The sequence below is a fragment of the Eriocheir sinensis genome, chromosome 52, assembly GCF_024679095.1.
Source record: "Eriocheir sinensis breed Jianghai 21 chromosome 52, ASM2467909v1, whole genome shotgun sequence".
In the NCBI taxonomy this organism is placed as follows: domain Eukaryota; kingdom Metazoa; phylum Arthropoda; class Malacostraca; order Decapoda; family Varunidae; genus Eriocheir; species Eriocheir sinensis.
Window position 1 is genome coordinate 1,494,418 of NC_066560.1, and position 21,969 is coordinate 1,516,386.

General features: G+C 41.5%; 1 protein-coding gene across 1 annotated transcript in view; it reads left to right on the forward strand.

Moving 5' to 3' along the window:
* LOC126982873 (DNA-directed RNA polymerase I subunit RPA2-like) overlaps positions 1 to 21,969 on the forward strand; it is a 151,978-nt gene that overhangs the window by 89,519 nt on the left and 40,490 nt on the right. The window contains exons 16-17 of the mRNA XM_050835146.1: positions 11,049 to 11,189; positions 14,303 to 14,415. Of these exons, the coding sequence (XP_050691103.1) occupies positions 11,049 to 11,189; positions 14,303 to 14,415 (254 nt within the window). The remainder of the gene's footprint in view (positions 1 to 11,048; positions 11,190 to 14,302; positions 14,416 to 21,969) is intronic.

Below are 21,969 nucleotides of genomic sequence, written 5' to 3' on the forward strand. Positions count from 1 at the left end.
AGTTTCTTTATATACTGCTTTAGTCTTATCTTTCTGTTTATAAATTAGTAAAACAATTTTGGTTAATCTCTGCATTTATTTACAATATTTTTTTCATGCTTCATTTACACCTCTCTTTGTATCATAAGATTGTGTTAACGGTCGGGAGTTTCGCCTTTGTAACAGCACTGACATATTAATGCCTTAACCTTTTGTACCCTGCTCATGCTCTTACACTATGCCTTTTCACCTTTCCAAACATCATTCCTTCTTTTGCATGCCCTCTCTGTCATTTAACCATTCCCTCTCCTTAACCAGGCTTTGCCTTGTACCTATCATAGTCAGCAGGCTCACCTGATTCTGATGCACAAAGATGCCTGCTGCTTGGTCGGGCCCTCCAACAGTACTGGATCGGAGCCAAGGCTCATACTGCAACCCCTACCTGTGCTTGATTTGTTTCTAGCTAAGGAGGGGCTGCATGCCCCTCCCAAACCAACCTCTGAGAGAATAAATCCTCCCAGCAGTATCATTCACCATATTTTGGTAATCCATCTTATTCTATGCCTTCCTCTTTGACGGACATATCCCACAGCAATGCCACAGATCCTCTATTTAATGCAAGATATGTTCTATAGAAATCCACTATAAATGGAATTCATGCTTAATGGAGGTGTTATTTCAATGCGATTTAGTAATGTTATTTCAATGCGATTTAGTAATTTAGGACTGGTGGGACTTTATTGTCAAAGCTTTTAGTGGTGAACTTAAATATACAAAGATATATAGCTATAGTGCTGTTCCTGCAAGCAGAAGGCAGTAAAAGTAGTCAATAGAGAATGTCAATCATTGTGTACATGCTCAGTTAAAAGTGTTAATGTCATAGTGTGGAGGTGAAAGGCAAAGCAGGGCTGCTCCATAGTTTACCAGCAGTTCTGATGAATTCTTGCAGAAAAGGTTAAGACATCATAGAGAAGGTGTAAGATATGAGAGCTGTACTATACATACAAATTTATTCAGCTCTAGACAACAGTCATGTGGCGATGGTGTGGTGATGGTGGTGAGGGCAGCAGTGTTTGTTAACTTGTAAACAAACAAAGTACGAGGTGCACCATGCATGTTGGGAAAGCTAGTCTCAGGTGAATAAGTAACACATTGCATCTGGTGCACACAAATCTAACTGATCATTGTATTTGAAAAACAATTTAAATATTTCTTTTGTGTGCCTACATGATCAAAAAATAAAATCAACCAATGAGCATCCGTGTTCCTCTTGCTCTACACCAGTGAGGGTTTAATGGAGGTGTTATTTCAATGGGATTTATCAATTTAGGACTGGTGGGACTTTAGTGTCAAAGCTTTTAGTGGCAAACTTAAACATACAAAAATATGTGGCTATAGTGCTGTTCCAGCAAGGAGTCTCAGATTTTTAACCCTTGAAGCGCGGGTGTCGACAATAGTCGACAGCTGGTGCCTGGGCTCAAACCGCGGGTGTTGACAATAGTTGACAAGGCATTTTTTTTAATTTAATTTGTTTGTGCTGCAGTTGAGTGAGCATGTTGTTTTCTTTCAAACAATACCCATCCATGCTCCCTTGACTAATCATTGGTCAGTGTATGCCTTGTGTTAGCTTTGAGAAGATGTCCGCTAGACATCCCACCTCTTCTCACCATCCAGTGAATTTCACCCCCAAGATGGGTGCCCTTTGACCTCAGCACCCATCAAGGGCATCAGGAAGGCCTAGAAATTACTGTATTTTGCAGCATATAATGTGCACCTCTTTCATTTAAGAAATGACAGAAAGTTACCCCTGAGTGGTATACGCCAAAAGTACAGTCGTGGGACACAAGTGATGACACCGTTTCCAAAATGTTTCGGACGCCGCTAGTGAAAGACGGCAACTATCCAGCAGAGCTACATTTGAATGTTATAATTATATGATGTGTGTGTGTGTATGTGTGTGCAAGGATCAAAGAGTATGTGTGGGTGTAAGAGAGATATTATTTAAGGATTTTTCTTACGAAACTGTGAGCATCAACTGCACGACCATTATGTTTCTTTAAAAAAATCTGTTATGAATGCTCTTGTTTCCACTAGTGAACGCTCTGTAATAAGATTTTCTGCATTCCATAAGCTATATACTTGCTTGGCTTTGGTCGTCAGTGAGCATGCTGGGGGGAGAGAGGGAGAGAGAGAGAGAGAGAGAGAGAGAGAGAGAGAGAGAGAGAGAGAGAGAGAGAGAGAGATGAATTTCTCTTTAGAAAAAAAAGTTTCTGCAAAATAATAGCCTCGTTTTCTTATATGCATAATAATAACTTAGTATTCGTAAATGCAAAGTAATAGCCTAGTTTCATAAATGAAAACGAATCGCTTAGTATTCTAAAATGCTAAACAATAGCCTTGTAATCCAATTCAATGCATAATAGCCTACTAGTTTCCTAAATGCACCGGCTGGCATGGTCGATGACGTCATTGCATAACATTGTCAAGCGAGAGTTAAATGGTGGTATCATTATATATTTTTAGACCATATCAGAATATTTCTGCACGTTATCAATGTTTTCTTTGTATTTTCTTAGCGAGGACGCTGCAGGAATGGATACAACATTTATTCAAATGCATAATAGCGTTGTAAACAACTTTAGCTGTCAATGACTAAATTTGAACGAAATGTAAAGAGACATTTTCGTTCGCGAATTAAAAACTTGTTATCAGCGTGAACAACTGACAAATTCATATCTAAGAAATTATGGAGAGTGTATATGTAGTGACATATCTGAACATTAGCCTCCTTCCATGCGGTGTATATATTTTAAAGTCGGGGCTGGTGAACGAAACTCAGTGGACAGTGTGTCATCACTTGTGTCCCACGATTGTACAAAATTTGATTTTTTTGGTCTGTCTTTTTCCAACGTAATTTTGAAGTTTGCATAGGGTTTTATGGGTCAGCGTGACTCCTTGGCTGCCACACAACTTCGTGCCATTCTCATATGAACGTAGCTCACTTCCTTTGTATCACAACTAGGTAAATACAAGGAAAGGGAAAGAGAGGAGAGAGAGAGGATGTAAGAAGGGGGAACAAGGAAAAGGAGTGGAGGAAACAGGGAGAGATAGAGAGTATGAAAACAAGGAGAAAGGATAAGGGTGTGGGGAGGGAGGAGCAGAAGGGAGAGTCAGGTCAGGGCTTCCGGCAGGACATGACCTGACTCACCGGAAGCCCTGACCTGACTCAGGTCAGGGCTTCTGTCAGGACATGACCTGACTCAGGTCAGGGCTTAGGTCAGGACATGACCCGACTCTCCCTTCCGCCCCTCCTTCCCCACACCCTTCTCATTTCCCCTTTCTGTGTGTGTGTGTGTGTGTGTGTGTTTTCATATAATCTAAAGGGGAAGGAGAAAGGGAGGAAGAGAATGATAGAGTGAGAGATAAGGCTATAAATAAGGGAGTGTGAGAAAGGAGGAAATGGGAAATGAGTGGAGGAAATGGTGTGGTAAAAGAAGGGAGAGGAAGGGAGAGAGGGTCAGGTAAAGGTGAGGAAAAAGGGAGAGAGAAAAGGTGAGTGAGAGGAAAAGCAATTAAGAGAAAAACTGAGAGGGAGGGGAAAGGAAAAGAAGAGAGAAATGAGAAGAAAAATATAGGGATGGAAAGGGAGAAGAAAGAAAGGAAGTATGTAGGAGAGCACCAGGGAAAAGCCTAGTGCCATTAACTGTAAATATTTCTGGGCATTTTAAGCACTGAATATTTTTTTCCAAAATTGTTGTCTTAAAGTTTAGGGTGCGCGGTATACGCCGGAGCGTTTTATACGCCACAAAATGTGGTAAGTTTTTATGGGTGTGTTTCACATAAACTGTATAAAAGTTATGCTTTGTATTACTAAATCATAGAAAGGAAGTCCTCTAGTGATGGAAAACTTTTTATAAAAATGTGTTTTCAGTGATCCTATCAATATTACGTACTCGCAATGATTATATGGTTTTCAAATTAACGTCAAAGGACAGTTAAGGGTATGTACTTTACAATGATACTTCATTCAGTCGCGTGAGGTAAGTAGAAGTGAAGATATAAAAGGTTGAAATGAGGTATGTTTTTGCCTGAATATGCCCACGTGGGAGGACAGGCACAGCAAAACAACCCCGCACTTTAAGGGTTCAGGAAATCCCTTAAAAAAACACTAAATAGAAGGTTTACTGCAATTTTTTTTTTTTTTCCCCCCCCCAAAAGTCAGTGATATTTACATGCTTAACTCTTCTGCCATGCCCTCACTCATTTCCACATCATCCACCACCACGTTGTTTTTCACTATTGACATCACTCCTCCCAGCTTTCCATTTTTATCTCTTCTCCACATTCTAAACACCATATCTTAACCCCTTGGCTGCGATATCCGATATACAGTACCCTCCCGAGTTTCGCGCTATCCGAGTTTCGCGATCCTCAAGTTTCACGCACAACCCTAAATTCTTACCATCCCGACTTTTGTGCATTATCGCCCCGAGTTTTGCGCTGCCTTGACATGTACGGGTCACATCTACCTAGCGTCGGCGCCACGCGCAATTCCTCAAGGCAGTGTCACACTGGCCATTTTCCTTCAACCGTTGGGGCTGTTGGCAACCGCGGTTGCCCGTGTGCCCAACCAGGAGTGAGTTGTCAGTTGTCTGTACGGATGAAAAACGGTTGGGGGTATGAGCAACCGCGTGGCTGTATATAAACAAACAGACGATGGCGGTGGCTGAGGAGTGAGGAGCAGAGGAAAATGGCCAACCTAGAAATTCATAAAGTAGACTGCCAGAGCTGCTTTGTTTACTACACTCGACCCTCGATTTAACGGACCCTGATTTAACGGATTTCGGATTTAACGAACCACCACAAAATCTCAACGGACACCGGCTTTAGAAACGTCAAAACCCTAAACAGAAGGCCATCAGGCCATGTCCTGAGGCTGCGCCGTACAAATTACACCCACACACACTACCTTAAGGCCTCTAGCTCCACCCACTCTTCGGCCGCCGGACAGGACGCATCGTATAGTGTGTGTCCACCTTTATGGGGAAAATTGAAAACCATCGACATCTTGCGTTTGGCCACCCATCCGGGCGGCCAAGCGCACGCGTGCAGACAGCCCCGGCCATGCGCCGGGCCCTTTTTAGGGTCCACCGTACCACAGCCATGACTCGTGAAAGCCCTGAAAAGGGTCTGCTGACGTTCTTGGGTTAATGGTCCTGGTTAATAGAGCCACGGAGTCACCCGGATATGGGAAAAACCCAGATATGGTGAAGGTTAAGTCTACGGACCCGAAAACCCAACTTTCGATCATGGCCTGCCATAAAGGCAACGACAGAGTACTGCATAGGTGCTTCTGTCCATACTCATAATATGGTACGCCCCATGGCTTTGTAGCAGTCAGTCTGCACCACGGAGTGAAATGTATGTTCCATGTTCTTTTCTTAGTCTCAAATTGCAGTGTAATTTTGTCGTTTCTCGGCCACTTTTCTGCTTTCCCATAGCTGAAGCCCACGGGTTAAGAAATATGATCCCCGCAGCTACCGGATTAAGAAAACAATATTTTAGGAGTTTCCATTTAAGAAGGGTTCGTGTGGAGTGTTCAATAGGTTTTCAAATACACTTTGGAGAACAAACTCATAATGGTGAATGGACTTATATAACCTATCCAAAATCCATAGCTTAATAAAATATATTCCCTGGCATTTTTGTTTAAGAAAATTCAGTTAAGGTCAGGAAGGGTAAAGTATAGGTTACAATTACTTTTCTAGGTTAAATTTAGGAGAACGATGCTGAATTTTAATGTTTTGCATCCCTGATTTGAAACAACCAGCTTAAGAAACAATATTTTCAGGAGGTTTCCACTCAAGAAGAGTTGTTTTGGAGGCTTCAATAGGTTTCCAATTGCACTTTTGAGAACAAGGTTGAAACTTACTGGTGAATGAGCTTACAGAACTTAAGAAAATATATTTCCTGACATTTTTGTTCAAGAAGGGTGAGTTATGGTGTCACTAGACCTGAAACAGATTATTTTAGGAACTTTGAGAACAATGCTATATATTTACTTTACTTTTAGTCACAGTCATCATCAGTCTTGCTGCATACTGCTACATCACTGCCATCGTCATCCTTAATTGAAAAAGTAGAGTCAGGGAGAACAGAGTCTGGCATCAGTGAACCTTTGAACCACACAATTTAATTGGCATTGTCCATGAGTTCCCATCCTTTTACAAGCTCTGCAGATCACCATGCCACTTGCAGCATGCTATGTTATTGCCACAAAGTTACTGTAGTGTATCTTCTGCTGGATGACATTTTCACATGGTGACATACTGCTTGCATTTACACCCTTCAGACTTGCAAACAGGCCCTTGCCCTTCTTTGGTCAGAATGATTCCTCAAAACATAAGAATCTGTATTTGTTCAGGGCACTACCTTCTTTGCACCATATATCTTGGCAGTATACTTCTCAAGAAGTTTGCTTGTTGGTTTACCTACTTCACTCAGTGCCAGTACAGAGAGCACCAAGGTAGACTTAATTGGACTCAGCAATTTTCAGAGGGCACTTTTTTTCCTTTTCTAATGAAAGATGAGGTGTAATTGGATCCTGTGGGAGCATGAAACCTGGCAGGGCTTCACAGACTTTGGGCCCAATCTTGCTGGCTATGGCCGAATACTGACGCAGCGCCTGTTTTCCTGACCTTTGATGCCAACGTCTATCCACATATTGCTTTTCATGCGATGGCCATGGTGTAAGAGGATAACAGCAACATCAGTATGTGAGCCCCTCACAACTATGTTACCTGGTTGTTGGAAAGAGATAACTGCATCAACTGCATGGAGACAAATTCTTATGTTTGCCTCTGGGTGGTTGCAATCCAAGCGAATAAGCGGTGTTGCTTTAACAGATCCACTGATTCCCCTGGACTGCACATACCGGTAGCTTGTGTCTACACCAACATAGAGCTCCCTACAATTCAGCTCTGTAAAGTGCCGTTTTGCTGCTCAATCTTCCCAATCTGTCATGAAAAAGTAGGGTACTTGTTGTTTGAAGGTCAAGATTCTAAGGCTTTCTCAAGGTTGCATGGGCAAATTTTCTCATTTTATATAAATGGTGTCCTCCACCCCATGGCCCTCACGCTCATCATCTATCAGCAGAGTCGAAGCCTTTGAATTCTTTCCCTTGCTGCTGCAGGGTCAAACTGCCTTGAACCATGTCTGCTATCTTGTGCCAGCTAAGGTCAATGTTATACACACCTGAGACTCTACCTATGTCCCTAAGATATATTTACTTTCTTGGTATGGCAGGTGCATGTATGTAGTACACTGAGCAGTGTAATACTGTGGAAGTTGTTACATTTAACTTAGTGATTAACACACTCAGTATAAACCATCTTTCTATCTCAATGCAGATCATCCCCCTAGTCTTTGCATTATAAATCAACCTTTGACCATACTTAAAAGGTAGTGTTAACCCTTAGATGGAGGCAGTACTTGAAGAATAGCTCCCCCAAATGAATCTTCTATATATAGTCACTGCCGACCTTAGGGCTATAGCATAAACATAGTTACGCCGCATAATGAATGTTTTAACTATTATATATATATATATATATATATATATATATATATATATATATATATATATATATATATATATATATATATATATATATATATATGTATAGATTCTACTGCAGTCTGGAGGTGTTGTTATATTTCTGCCACACAAAACTGAAGGTTTATAATTGTATTTTAGTCACATTTTTAAAAGGTGAATGGAGTCACTCACACCCACAGACAGTTGTGTCCAAATCCTGACCTAGAATATGTTGTGTTTCTTCATCAGATATGTTACTCAATGAACGGAACATGATTGTGTCTGCAAACTCCAAGTATGAAACTGAAATATGATAATTGTAGGTTAGAGTAGACACAAAAATGCTTCATTCTAGACCTCTTCCTTACCTCTAATCCTTCTTCTTACTCTGTCAAACTGTTCTCTCCGTTGGGCTCCTCCAATCATAACCTTATTTCTGTATCCTGTCCTATCGCTCCTGTACATCCTCTGGACCCACCGAAGAGGCAATGCTTCTGGTATTTTGCTTCAGCTCGGTGGGACGACCTGAGGATGTACTTTTCCCATTTCCCGTGGAATGATTACTGCTTCCAGGAGAGAGACCCCTCTGTGTGTGCTCAGCGCATCACAGAGGTGATTGTCTCTGGAATGGAGGCATACATTCCACGTACTTTCTCTACTCCTCATGCTAAAAAGCCTTGGTTTAATCATGCTTGTTCTCGTGCTATTAAAGATAGAGAGGCAGCTCACTAAAGGTTCCAGAGCCTTCGAACTCCCACTAACTTTGACCTTTACATTTCAGCCCGGAATCGTGCCAAATCTATTCTCCGACTTACCAAAACTTCTTTCATTAATAGAAAATGTCAACACCTTGCTTCTTCTAATTCTTCCCGTGACTTCTGGCATCTAGCCAAAAATATCTCCTCCAATTTCACTTCTTCCTCTTTCCCTCCTCTCCTTAACCCTGACGGCAGCACTGCCGTCTCATCTGTCTCTAAGGCTGAACTCTTCGCTCAAACTTTCTGTAAGAACTCCACCCTGGACGATTCTGGGCATATTCCTCCTACTCATCCCCCCTCTGACTCCTTTATGCCTGTTATTAAGATTCTTCCAAATGATGTTTTCTATGCCCTCTCTGGCCTCAACTCTCAGAAGGTTTATGGACCTGATGGAGTGCCTCCTATTGTCCTTAAAACTGTGCTTCTGTGCTGACACCCTGCCTGGTCAAACTCTTTCGTCTCTGCCTATCAACATCTACCTTTCCTTCCTGCTGGAAGTATGCCTTTGTACAGCCTGTGCCTAAGAAGGGTGACCGTTCCCATCTCTCAAACTACCGTCCTTTAGCTTTACTTTCCTGTCTATCTAAAGCTTTTGAATCAATCCTTAACCGGAAGATTCAAAAGCACCTTTCCACTTCTAACCTTCTATCTGATCGGCAGTATGGACTCCGCAAGAGGCGTTCTACCGGCAATCTTCTTGCTCTCTTAACTGACTCTTGATCATCCTCTCTTAGCCGTTTCGGTGAAACTTTCTCTGTTGCGCTAGACATATCGAAAGCCTTCGATAGAGTCTGGCACAAGTCTTTGCTTTCTAAACTGCCCTCTTTCGAATTCTATCCCTCTCTCTGTTCCTTTATCTCCTGTTTCCTTTCCGGCCGTTCTATCTCTGCGGTGGTAGACGGTCACTGTTCTTCCCCTAAACCTATCAACAGTGGTGTTCCACAGGGCTCTGTCCTATCACCCACTCTCTTCCTGTTATTCATCAATGATCTTCTTTCCATAACAAACTGTCCTTTCCACTCATACGCTGATGACTCCACTCTGCATTATTCAACTTCTTTCAACAGAAGACCATCTCAACAGGAATTACATGACTCCAGACTGGAGGCTGCAGAACGCTTAACCTCAGACCTTGCTATCATTTCCGATTGGGGCAGAAGGAACCTTGTGTCCTTCAATGCCTCAAAAACTCAATTTCTCCACCTATCAACTCGACACAATCTTCCAAACACCTATCCCCTATTCTTCGACAACACTCAGCTGTCACCTTCAACACTAAACATCCTCGGTCCATCCTTAATTCAAAATCTCTCGTGTGGGGGAGCTCCACTCACACAGCTCTTCTGGACAGAGTGGAGTCTAAGGCTCTTCGTCTCATCAGCTCTCCTCCTCCTCTAATAGTCTTCTACCTCTTAAATTCCACCGCGATATTGCCTCTCTCTCTCTCTCTCTCTCTCTCTTTTTTTTTTTTTTTTTTTACATTGCGGCCTATTGCGCCGGTAGGCTTCTTCCCAGTGGATTCTGATGGTCGGCCCAAGGCTTCTTTCCGGTGGGTCCTGATGGTCGGCCCAGCCCGTTCTGGCGCAGGCGAATGTTTATAGTGGCGCCATCTTGCATTGGCTCATGCTGCCCTCCCAGAGCTCATCTTTGATCCTAGAATCTAGAGTCCGGGTTGATAGGTGGTCTTCTGGACAGCATGTGGGTAGTTTTAAGCCACTCGGCGGCTGCTGAAAAATCCCAGCTTGGTGGCACCGGGCGGGGATTGAACTCGTGTCCTCCTGAACACCGGGCCGTTACTCTGACGACTCAGCCATGCTGACTGCTCTTCTGAACTTGCTAACTGCATGCCTCCCCCCCTCCCGCAGCCCCGCTGCACACGACTTTCTACTCATGCTCATCCCTACACTGTCCAAACCCCTTATGCAAGAGTTAACCAGCATCTTCACTCTTTCATCCCTCACGCTGGTAAACTCTGGAACAATCTTCCTTCATCTGTATTTCCTCCTGCCTACGACTTGAACTCTTTCAAGACGCCTCTCCTCCCGAAATTGACCTCTCTTTCGGCCACCTCTTTTAATTCTTTTTTGGGAGCAGCGAGTAGGGGGCTTTTTTTTTATTAGTTTTCTTTTTTTGTGCCCTTGAGCTGCCTCCTTTATTGTAAAAAAAAAAAAAAAAATCCCCTCTGGTAGCTGGGAGCAGACTGAGACATTGCTTTGAGTGTATACGTGACTAATTCTCATAACCACGTGCACAAAATTGTTGCCACTTATCATTTTTCAGGGTCTAAAGTATTCAAATGTTGCTGGCTATATAATTAATGTATAGTCTCTGCTTGGAAAAACAGGAAGTTCTTTTTCCAGAAGCGTCTAAATATAGTCACGCTACAACTTTTGATTGAATTTTGGACCATCTGTATATACTTCCACTGCCGTCTAAGGGTTAATCATTTCAGCATGGTATAGTTATTCCTCTGACACTGATTTGATTATTTTTTGTTTAATTCTCATTGCATATTCAGGTAACTTTGCTATCATATGTTTTTCCTCAAAATTGGTGCATTTGTTTGACCTATCTCTTTCACAATCTTAACTATTATAATTAAGATAACAAATTTATCTAAATTTCATGTTCCTTAATGAGCAGAAGTTAGTTCCTGTGTGTGTGTAACCATTTAACTGATTCATACTCTCTTATAAAATATTACTTTTTGGCAGGGCTATGATATGGAGGATGCAATGATCCTCAACAAGTGTTCCATGGAGCGAGGTCTGGCACATGGAGAGATATACAAGACAGAGATTGTTGATCTTGCTGTGATGCAGGGTGGAAACAAGATGAAGTACAGTTTAGGCGAGGTTAGTATTCTGATGTTTTCATTGCATTAGTTTCTAACCATCATTGTATTTTAACCTGTATTTTTTCTGATACAGGCAATCCCAGTTATTCAACCATTTGTTACTCAATATTTTGCTCTTTAGACAGTTCAAAATAACTACTACCATCCTCCTGCCATTGCACCTAATTGGTTTTGAAACTGTGTGATTGCTGAATTGAAGAATCAATGGGAATATTTCTAATTGTTTTTTGGGCAGCTGATCTACCCACATTTTGTGTTTATTATACATTGTTTTGCACACTGTACCAACATATTATACTAATTATAACACTCACAGTGCCATCTTATTATGGTCAGTAGTGGCTGGGGATTCTTGCAAATATGCTCAGCATTTGTTATCACATAGAACAGGGGTGGGTTTGGTTCACTTGTTAACTGCACAACTCCCTGCAGGTGGGGGGTGATCCAAACTGCACAGTCAATCAGCTGAGCCCAACAAAAAATGGTCATTAACACCAACAGCTCTCACAACATTTCCCCACCAGCTCTTACAGGCAACCATTTACCAGAAACAGAAATTATAGTTGAATGATACATTTGTAGTAGGTAAGAAGGTGCAGCAGAGGTGACATTGGTCACACTCATATAGCTACATGGCTGCCTTTGTTTACAAACACTAGCCCCGCACAACCCCTCATGCAACAACTTGGGCTGTTTGGCTAAGGTTGCCATCTTGACACAACTTGTTCACTCTGTTGCATAACATAGCACAATGTTTGGTGGCCAATTCATCAGCCGAAAGCAGGACAGCTTTCACTGTTGTCAGTGGGGAGATGTGCACTTTAATGAATAAACAATAGAATGGCAGGAACATCGACCAATCACTGAGCAAGGATGATCAATGACTTAGCACCAATCAGCTGCCGTGCACTGGACAGCCTGGGTTATTCAAATCATCAGTGTACCTGGGTTTTGAGTGCATGATAGCACTTTTCAGATGCATGATAGCATAAGGATGACAGCTTTTAGGGTGAGTGGTAGCAGTGAATTGCAACCGTGGAAAGCCGATAGCAGGGGGTTGGGTGTACACATTTTTGTTGCTCTAACATACAATCCCTGCAATTTCAACAACAGCATTTCTTTCTAATTCCATACCAGCTATGCATTTACAAATTGCTCGCCTGTCTGCCAGCTAGTTAAGGGGAGGATCCGCCATAGGATATTATGAAAATATGAAAAATATATCGAAATTGAGGTTAAGGGTCTGTGTACACCGCCTATGTGTAGACTATCGAACGGCAGAGTTTGTTTTTCTTTCCCGCAAATTTAAATGTCCCGCCGAGCCAATTTTTAAATGCCCTGTAGATGGTCGTGACGCGCATGTCCTAGTGTGGGTCACTTTGCTACGTTATTTTCAATTAATGTGATGAAATAATGCCTTATGAATACCCGGTCATACGTCAGGCAGCGTTTACACCATGTTGGCGTTCTGTGTAGGGCTGCCCTGGCAGCCCTGCGCCAGTCACCAGTGCTCTTTAAAGGTTGAGGTAGGGAGGTCACGTTCACGCTGCTTCTCTCACTTGCCTCCCATTCGCTCATATGCCTTCATTTAGCCTTGCCATTGGTCTGAATTCTTTCAGACATGCCTAAAGTACGCAAGAGTGTAGAAACAAAGAGGAAAAGAGCGGAATACGCGAAGGAAAAGCGGAGAGAGATCATGATACCCTCGCCCTAGAGCGATTAATACCTTTAAAAATGGGGGTTCACGTGCCTGATCATTACTTATGTTTGATTACTGAGCAATATAAAATCATATGATATGAGGTTTGTCACATTATAACTTGATTAGAGTACGCTATGACATGAAAATGGCAAAAAAAAAATTTAATCGATGTTTTCTCAAAACAAGGGTTACAACAACATAAAATGCATCTCCTACATTATGCTTCTTTCGATCGCCATAAAAAAAATTGGAGTAAAAACTTAGATAAATTTAGAAAAATTTGTATAAAAATTTTGTTGATAGAGGTAATACTTTTTCCGTACAGCACAAAAAGATTCTAGACTTCAAGATTCAATAAAAAAAAAATTCTGAATAAGTTTATTAGATTTTCAAAAAAATTATTTATACGATTTGTTAGGATTGTTATGAAGTATTTTGTGTGCAAGTGGCAAAAAACAATATGCAAAGATGACAGAGAAGATACATTTTGAAAATTTTGAAAAAAATGAAAAATCAATATATCTTAATACATATTGATACTATTTACTTGAAACTCAGGTATGATGATGAAGGCAATTTTGCACATAACATCCATGAAAATCAACAACCTCAGCCAATTTTAAAAACATAGGCGAATCCTTCCCTTAAGTGGAAGGTTCTGCCTCACATCCCTAACATCATCATCATCATCTGTTTAACATTAGATTTCCCATAATCTTTTATGAGGTTAGCATAGCTGGGCGTTATTGCGATAAGTTATCACGATACTTTATCGGTGATAACAAAATCGGGTTATCGGCCATCTGCTACTTATATATATATATATATATATATATATATATATATATATATATATATATATATATATATATATATATATATATATATATATATATATATATATATATATCGGTATCTTCATTACTTTTGTAATCAAACTAGCGATAATCACTACTTTTTCAAGCCTCTCGGAAAAAAACATTGTCTGCTCCCTACCGCGCATGCGTGGCCCGGGCGCCCGGTGTTGTATGAAAAAACTTCAGGGTATGAAATATCTTCGGTGAAGAGAACAAATAAGCACTTTTTCAGTGTTTTCAATACCCTGAGTTTCGCAATCCTCAAGTTTACCTTCGGAACGAAGAAAGCGAGAAACTCTGGAGGGTACTGTATAATCAACCAAGATAGACAAAGGTTACAGCTACAGCCCTCTGAGATGAGGTTGGTTGAGAGAGAGGGTGAGCCTCTCACTTTTAACCTCCACCACTGAAGCCATTCAAATCCTGACATGGTTATTTTAACTAGTCTTAGTATAGCCAACATTAGTGATAATAATGTCAGTGATATGATAATGTTTCTTTTACCTTTCTTCCTGTAATTATTTTTGTTGAATAATCATTTTGGTTCTGCAGACCAACTTTGTCTTCAGAAGAAACCCACTTGATGCCACTCAAAAAAACTTTCTGGACAGCAGTGGCCTCCCTTACCCTGGGGCACAACTTCAGGAAGGGGATCCATATTACTGGTAGGTGTTGTTCATGTGCTGATGCAGGACTGTGGTAGGTATCTTTTTTGAAAATCAGGAGTTGTGCTCTGCTCATAATTAGATTTTTTTTCTCAGTATTGGTAAAAAATTTACCTTACTATATATACGAGACAGTGTGGGGTTCCTGAAGTGGAGTAAGCAGAGAGGCACTGAATGGTGAAGCCAAAGTTAAGGCAAACAATGCAGTACATATCTAGCATTCATTGACCCTCTGTCTGGTGGATATGAATCTACTCCCACAATGCAGGGATGACTGTAATGTCTAGATGACCATTCTGCCTTCCTATGGCTCTCCTTGGTAACCATTTTTCAACTAACCATGAAGGGAGAAAGACCGGCTGGATGGATAGGCCAGTGGGCCAATACAGGGCAGATCCTGTAAACCTAACTCCATCTTTTCTCACAATCCTTGAATTTATCTAACCTTTTCTTGGAGGGATCTATTATATTAGCAATCACCGCATGACTACCAAGCCTGTTGCTCTCAACCACCACTCTATGAGTAAACTAATTCTTGCTTATGTCTTTGTTGAGTCTGACTTTATCTAACTGCATGTTCTACCAGCTCTCTTACCACCTCACCATATGACTATCAAACTAATTAAAGCACTTCATTCATTGTAAACTTCAATCAAGTCTCCCTGCACCCTTCAACTTTCTAGAGATTGAAAATTTAAATGTTTAAGCCTGTCTTAATATGGCAAGTTTCTCAACCCATGAATCATTTTTCTGATCCTCCTTTGCTCAAATTCTAATGGGTTGATGTTCATTTTGTAGGAAGGAGAGTAGAACTGCACCACTTGAAACAAGGTCTAACTTATGTTGAATATAGCTGAAGGATGACTGCAGCATTTCTATTGTTTAATTTTCTTTATGAAACCCAGCATCCCCTGTGCAATTCTAAACCTGAATGCATTAATTCCTTGGATGTAGAGCAGAGCTTACTAAGATGCCTAAATCCATCACATCTAGACCTGCATAGGGGACTGTCATATAAAGAATAGTTATATAAAAGATTATTTTTGCAAACATATATTACTCAAACTACTTCACTTACTGTCATTGAACTCCAAATGTCACTTCCCTGCCCAATTATACAACCTGTCAAGTTCATCCTGCTTCTTTCAGCTAAGTCAGACCCTGATCCAGCTCAGCACTTTACCAGTTATTCTCATAAGAACATAAGAACATAAGAACGCAGGAGTCTGCAAGAGGCCGGTAGGCCTGTACGAGGCAGCTCCTTTGACCCCAAGCTCCCGTGTATCTAACCCCACCTAATATCGCTGTCCATGAATTTATCTAGTCTATTTTTGAATGTGACAATTGTATTGGCACTCACCACATGACTGCTAAGCCTATTCCACTCATCCACCACCCTGTTAGTAAACCAATTTTTGCCTATGTCCCTGTTGAATCTGAATTTATCCAGTTTAAACCCGTTACTTCGTGTCCTACCCGGTTCTCTTACCAACAAAACCTTATGAATGTCTCCCTTATTAAAGCCCTTCATCCATTTATAAACCTCGATCATGTCTCCACGCACCCTTCGCCTTTCTAGAGAATGCAAGTTTAACTGTTTGAGTCTTTCCTCGTATGGCAAGTTTCTCAACCCCTGAATCATCTTAGTCATCCTCCTCTGCACCGATTCTAACATTTTGATATCCATTCTATAGTAGGGTGACTAGAACTGAACCGCATAGTCAAGATGAGGTCTAACTAATGCTAAATATAGTTTGAGGAAGACTTTGGGGCTTCTGTTGCTTTACGCTCCTTGAAATAAATCCCAGTACTGGGTGAGGCGACACGCCCCCTGGCGTATGCCCTCATTGATCACCCAGTACTGAGCCTTAAATTTCAGTAACAGCCAATGGTAAGGAAATTTGTGAAATGCTTTACTAAAACCTAGGTATGTTATACCATATTTTCTATCTGCCAGCTGCTCAGTTACTCTTTTATAGAAATACAATATATTGGTGAGGTATGACCCTCTGTGAATCCATTCTGCAAGTCTTAAATCAATCTAGGCCTCATGAAAGAATGAATCTGTCTATCTCCTCTGAATGAATGTATGTCTATATCCTCTGCTTTGATTTATAATTAGAGACAATAACCACCAAGCACAGACAGTAAGGCATCTATTACGGTGAAGCAAATTTTTTTTAAGCATTTAAGGATTAATAGAGGAATCAAATCAATCTTAATCAATGAGGGCATACGCCAGGGGGCGCGTCGCCTCACCCACCCTACGATGCCTAACCCAGCAATTCCTCCATGCAAATCTCCATGCAGGCCCCCTTCCTATCCCAAGTACCTCATGGCAGGATCTACCTACTTGCTCAAACCATTAACTCTGTGGGCGTCCTCTCGGTCTCCTCTTTTCAGAGTTGTCTCTTACAGAATCAACTAGTGTTGGCGGTAATGAGTGTTCTAAGCGCTGATTGGTTCACGGATAGAGAAAGGCAATATCCGTCAGGGTTACTTTATTGACAAAAATCACACGGGTCATTGACACGGACAAGAGACATAAATGAGGTGGTTGAGTATATATGTGTTTGTGAAGATGTAGTGTAATGTGAAAGACATTGGGGTGAGTATTGGTGTAAATGTGGAACAATATGTAGAAGAGAACTGTAGCAAGACGAGGACAGACAGTGGAAGATAAACGAGTAACAAGAGAAGTTAACATTGATGACGCAACACGGACAATAGGGGGACGAGACAGCGACAATGAAAATACTTAGACGGCACAGGAGACACAAGACGAGGAGCGACGAAAACGTTGACACGAATACACTTAATGAGTCTGTGCTGCAGCGCCACATTTTCTTGGGTCACCGGGGAACCAGAGCACACGGCTTTCAGCGGTGACTGCTACACCTGCACAACACTGTGGGAGTAATGTCTCTACTGTACACATGGCAAGCCTGCTCTGAAGGTGGTGGAAACATGGCACTGGTATTTCAAATCTTATTCCAGTCAGATTATTCAAAATTTTTCAGCGATATAACTTTGAATTTTTCCAATCTTTGACCAGCTGGATATTTGTCAAATATATTGGGTTTCTGGATACTCGGGGGCCAGACAGTCAGGGTCTTACTGTATTACCAAAGGCATGAATTTACCTCTTCAAGTTGCTATTCAGTGTCCATGTCTCATAGCCATAGAGTGAGACAGAGCACAAGCAGCCAAATGTTTGTCCTTTTGCACAGGCATCAACATTGCCATATACTCATGCTTAGCAAGTTTGCAACACCAATGAGCCAGATCAATCCACCATAAGACTTCCTGACAAGACCTGCTGTTGTTCTGAACTATGGTACCAAGGTATATGAAATTTTCCAAGATATCAGTGTCCTCGCTACATGCATGAGCAGGCTGTACTGTTAATTCTAGCAAGCCTCCAAACACCTGTACCTTGGCATTGGCCCAGGAGACCAGGAGTCCCAAGGACTTTGCCTCCCCTTGCTGTGCCTCGAGAACCAGTGACTTCAAGGATTACTGCATCATCACAAAAAATGCGACCCTGGTATTGCCAACAGATGTTCATAATGACTCCAATCCACAACTCTGTCTAGTACCCAGTCCATACAAGTGTTGGAAAGCGATGGGGCAAGGACAGGCCCTGCCTCACTCCTGCATTCACGAGAAAGAGGCTGGACACCCCCCCACCCACCCAAACACACACACACACACACACACACACACACACACACACACACACACACAAGGACGGCATTTGTGTATTTGGATGAAGTGATGATGAAGAAAATAATAGTTACAATGATAAGGCCAAGGTTGGAGTATGCAGCAGTGGTCTGGTCTCCTCACGAAAAGAACATAAAGCTGGAAAGAGTACAGAGAGTGACAATTAAGATGGTACCAGAACTTAGGGATCAGACTCACGAGGGGAGACTCAATAGCATGGGGCTCACAACCCTGGAGAGAAGAAGAGAAAGAGGAGACCTGATAATGGTGTACAGGGTGGTGAGCGGGGTGGAGAATCTGGGCAGAGAGGACCTGTGTATGTAGAGCGAGAGAGAAACGAGAGGACATGGAAAGAAGTTGAGGGCGACCACGTGTAGGCGAGATGTGAAAAAGTTTAGCTTCCTAAACAGAAGCATTGAGCTGTGGAATGGACTGGAGGAGGAGGTGGTTTGTGCAAGAAACATTCATGATTTTAAGGAAAAGTTGGATAAGAGAGGATATGGAGACAGGACAGCGCGAGCGTAGTTCTTTTCCCGTATGTCACAACTAGGTAAATACACACACACACACACACACACACACATGTGTGGTACAGAAGGGAAGAGGAGACAGCTTGAAGGTGGCATACACTAATGTGAACGGGTTAATATCGTCAATGTTAGAAATAGGAGATTACCTGAGTAAGGAGAAAACAGATGTTATGAGGATTACAGAAACAAAATTGAGTGGTAGTATAGATGCATTTAACTTAGGGGATGGTAAATATAATGTATGGATGAGAAATAGAGAAAATAAACAAGGAGGAGGAGTGATGCTATTGTTGAAATAAGAATGGACAGTGGAGGGTGTCACCTATGACGAAGGGGAAGCGGAGGTCTTGAGTGTGGGAATAAGACTGCAAAGGGGAGGATGCAGAAATATCATAGTGGTGTATGTCCCTCCAAAAACCAATTCATGGACAGAAGAATTGTACAAGAAGAAGCTGGAAGACACATTGGATTGCCTAAGGAGATTGCTGGAGGAGAAGGATAAGATTCTGATAATGGGAGATTTTAATTGTAAGGAAGTGTCATGGGAAAACTGGTCAACAGAAGGAAGTGAAGCTTCATGGGGGAACAAGGTTTTGGAATTGGTTATAGATAACGTCCTCACACAGTGGGTAGAGGAAAATACATGATTCAGAGGAGAAGACGAGCCATCTAGATTGGACTTGATAATCACCAGGGAGCCAGATATCATAGAGGAGATGAACTATAAGAGCTCTATAGGGAAGAGCGATCACGTACTTATCGAGTACATATTACGAGAAGGAGGTAAGATAATCAGGAATGAGGACTACAGGAAAGAATGGTTTAGCTTTAATAAGGCAAATTTTGAACAACTAGGGAAACATTTTGAGGAAGCACAATGGGATACTTTTTTGAGGCTGAAAATGTGGAGGAAAAATGGGCTATCTTTCTACGGATTTACAACAGAGGAGCGGAAAAGTGGGTACCAAGGATGAAAGAAGGCCAGAAATCAAGAGAAGAGTGGTACAATAGAAAGTGTGTAGACGCCAAGCAGAATAAGGAGAAGGCATGGAACAAATGGAGAAAAAATAGGAGGTTGGATCTATGGAATGAGTACAAAAGGAAGAGGAATGCTTGTGTCAAAGAAGAGAAGAAGAAAAAAGGAATTTTGAGAAAAAAATATTGTAGATAAGTGCAAAGACCAGCCAAAACTGTTTTATAAGTTCATAAATGGAAAGTTGAAAAATAGAGATGAGATTCAGAAAGTTGAAGTTAATGGTGAAACCTTTGATAGTATAAGTGAAATAGTGGAAGTGATGAATAATTGTTTCCAAACAGTGTTCACAAGGGAGAGTGAGTTTGAAGGTGTAGATGCAGTGCTGGGGAATAGAGTGCATGGGTCTGGAGAGAATACAAACATCAGCAGATGAAGTTAGAAAATTATTGGAAGAATTGGATGCGAGGAAATCAGCAGGACTGGATGGTATATCAAATTGGGTGCTAAAAGAGTGTAACCAGCAAATAGCTGAAAAATTGAGCAATTTGATTAATGTCTCACTAGCACAAGGGAAGGTACCAAGAGACTGGAAGAGGACTAACATCGTCCCAATATATAAAGGAGGAAGTAAGGAAGACCCGTTGAACTATAGGCCAGTGTCATTAACAAGTGTAGTAGCAAAGATGTGTGAGAAAATTATAAAAAAAACGGATGGGTGGAGTATTTAAAAGAAAACAGTATATTAACAAATAGCCAATTCGGATTCAGAGGAGGACAGTCTTGTGAAACTAATCTGATCAGCTTCTATTCAAGAGTAATTGATATAATACAGGAAAGAGACGGTTGGGCAGATTGTGTGTATCTGGACTTAAAGAAGGCGTTTGATAAAGTACCACACAAGCGATTAATATGGAAACTTAATCATGTTGGAGGTTTGGGTGGTTCAATATCAATATTGGATTGGATTACAGGTAACTCGATTTACACGGGTTTGGTTTACGCGTTTTTCAAATAACGCGGGGTCCAAAATCCAAATAAATGTTTAATTTACACATTTTTTCACTTATACGCGATATTTTATGGAGTAGCCACCAGATGTCTCACGCAACTGGACTCACATGGCACTGCAACCACACTGCTGAGCTCAGTTCTTCCCGCGCACCACTTGAACAACAATACAGAACCCATGCTGCCACGCTACTCAACAATAGGGGTGGACAGGTACCGGTAAAACGGTAATTAACTATAGGCACGCGCAATCGGGTACCAGACTGCTCGGTACCCGTACCAATACTAGCCAGTCGCTCATGGTGTCCCTCACACGAGTGAGGCTGAGACTGAGTGCCTGAGTGGATATCTCGGTGATATGGATATTCTCTCTCTCTCTCTCTCTCTCAGAAGGGGTGACAAGCTATATGAATATGTTTGCTGATGATGCTAAAATAATGAGGAGGGTGGCTAATGAAGAAGACTGTGTAGCCCTGAGCCAAGATCTCAATAGAATAAGCGAATGGTCACGCAAATGGGAAATGACATTCAATACAGAGAAGTGTAGTGTGATGGAGTTTGGTAAGAGCAGTACACAAATATCGGGGAACAACTCTCTGAATAATGAAAGAATCATGAAAAAACCTGAAGAAAAAGATCTGGGAGTGATCATAACAGACAAGTTATCCTTTGGAAAACATATAGACTGGATAACTGGGGAAACATACAATCTTCTTTGAAACATAAAAGCAGCATTTACATATTTAGATGAAGAAATGGTGAAGAAACTAATAATATTGATGATACGTCCAAGACTGGAATACGCAGCATTAGTGTGGTCACCTAGATTGAAGAAAGAAATTAGAAAGTTGGAAAGAATACAAAGAGCAGCGACTAAATTACCGGAAACTCTGAGAGAACATACTTATGAAGAAAGACTGGAGAAATTGGGACTAACAACACTGGAGAGAAGAAGAGAGAAAGGGGATCTAATAGCATTGTACAGGATACAAGAGGGATTGGAGAAATTGGACAGGGAAGACTCAGTGGTATGTGACAGAAGTGTGACAAGAGGCAATGGTAAGAAATTGAAGAAGAGAGACTGTAGGAGAGACATCAAGAAATACAGTTTTCCATACAGAAGCATAACAACATGGAACGGACTTGACGAGGAGACTGTGTGTGCAAAAACGATTCATGAATTTAAAGCCAAACTGGATAATAAGCGTTATGGAGACGGGACAGCACGAGCCTAGTACGGCTCTTTTCCTGTAATTTACAACAAGGTAAATACACACACACACACACACACACACACACACACACACACACACA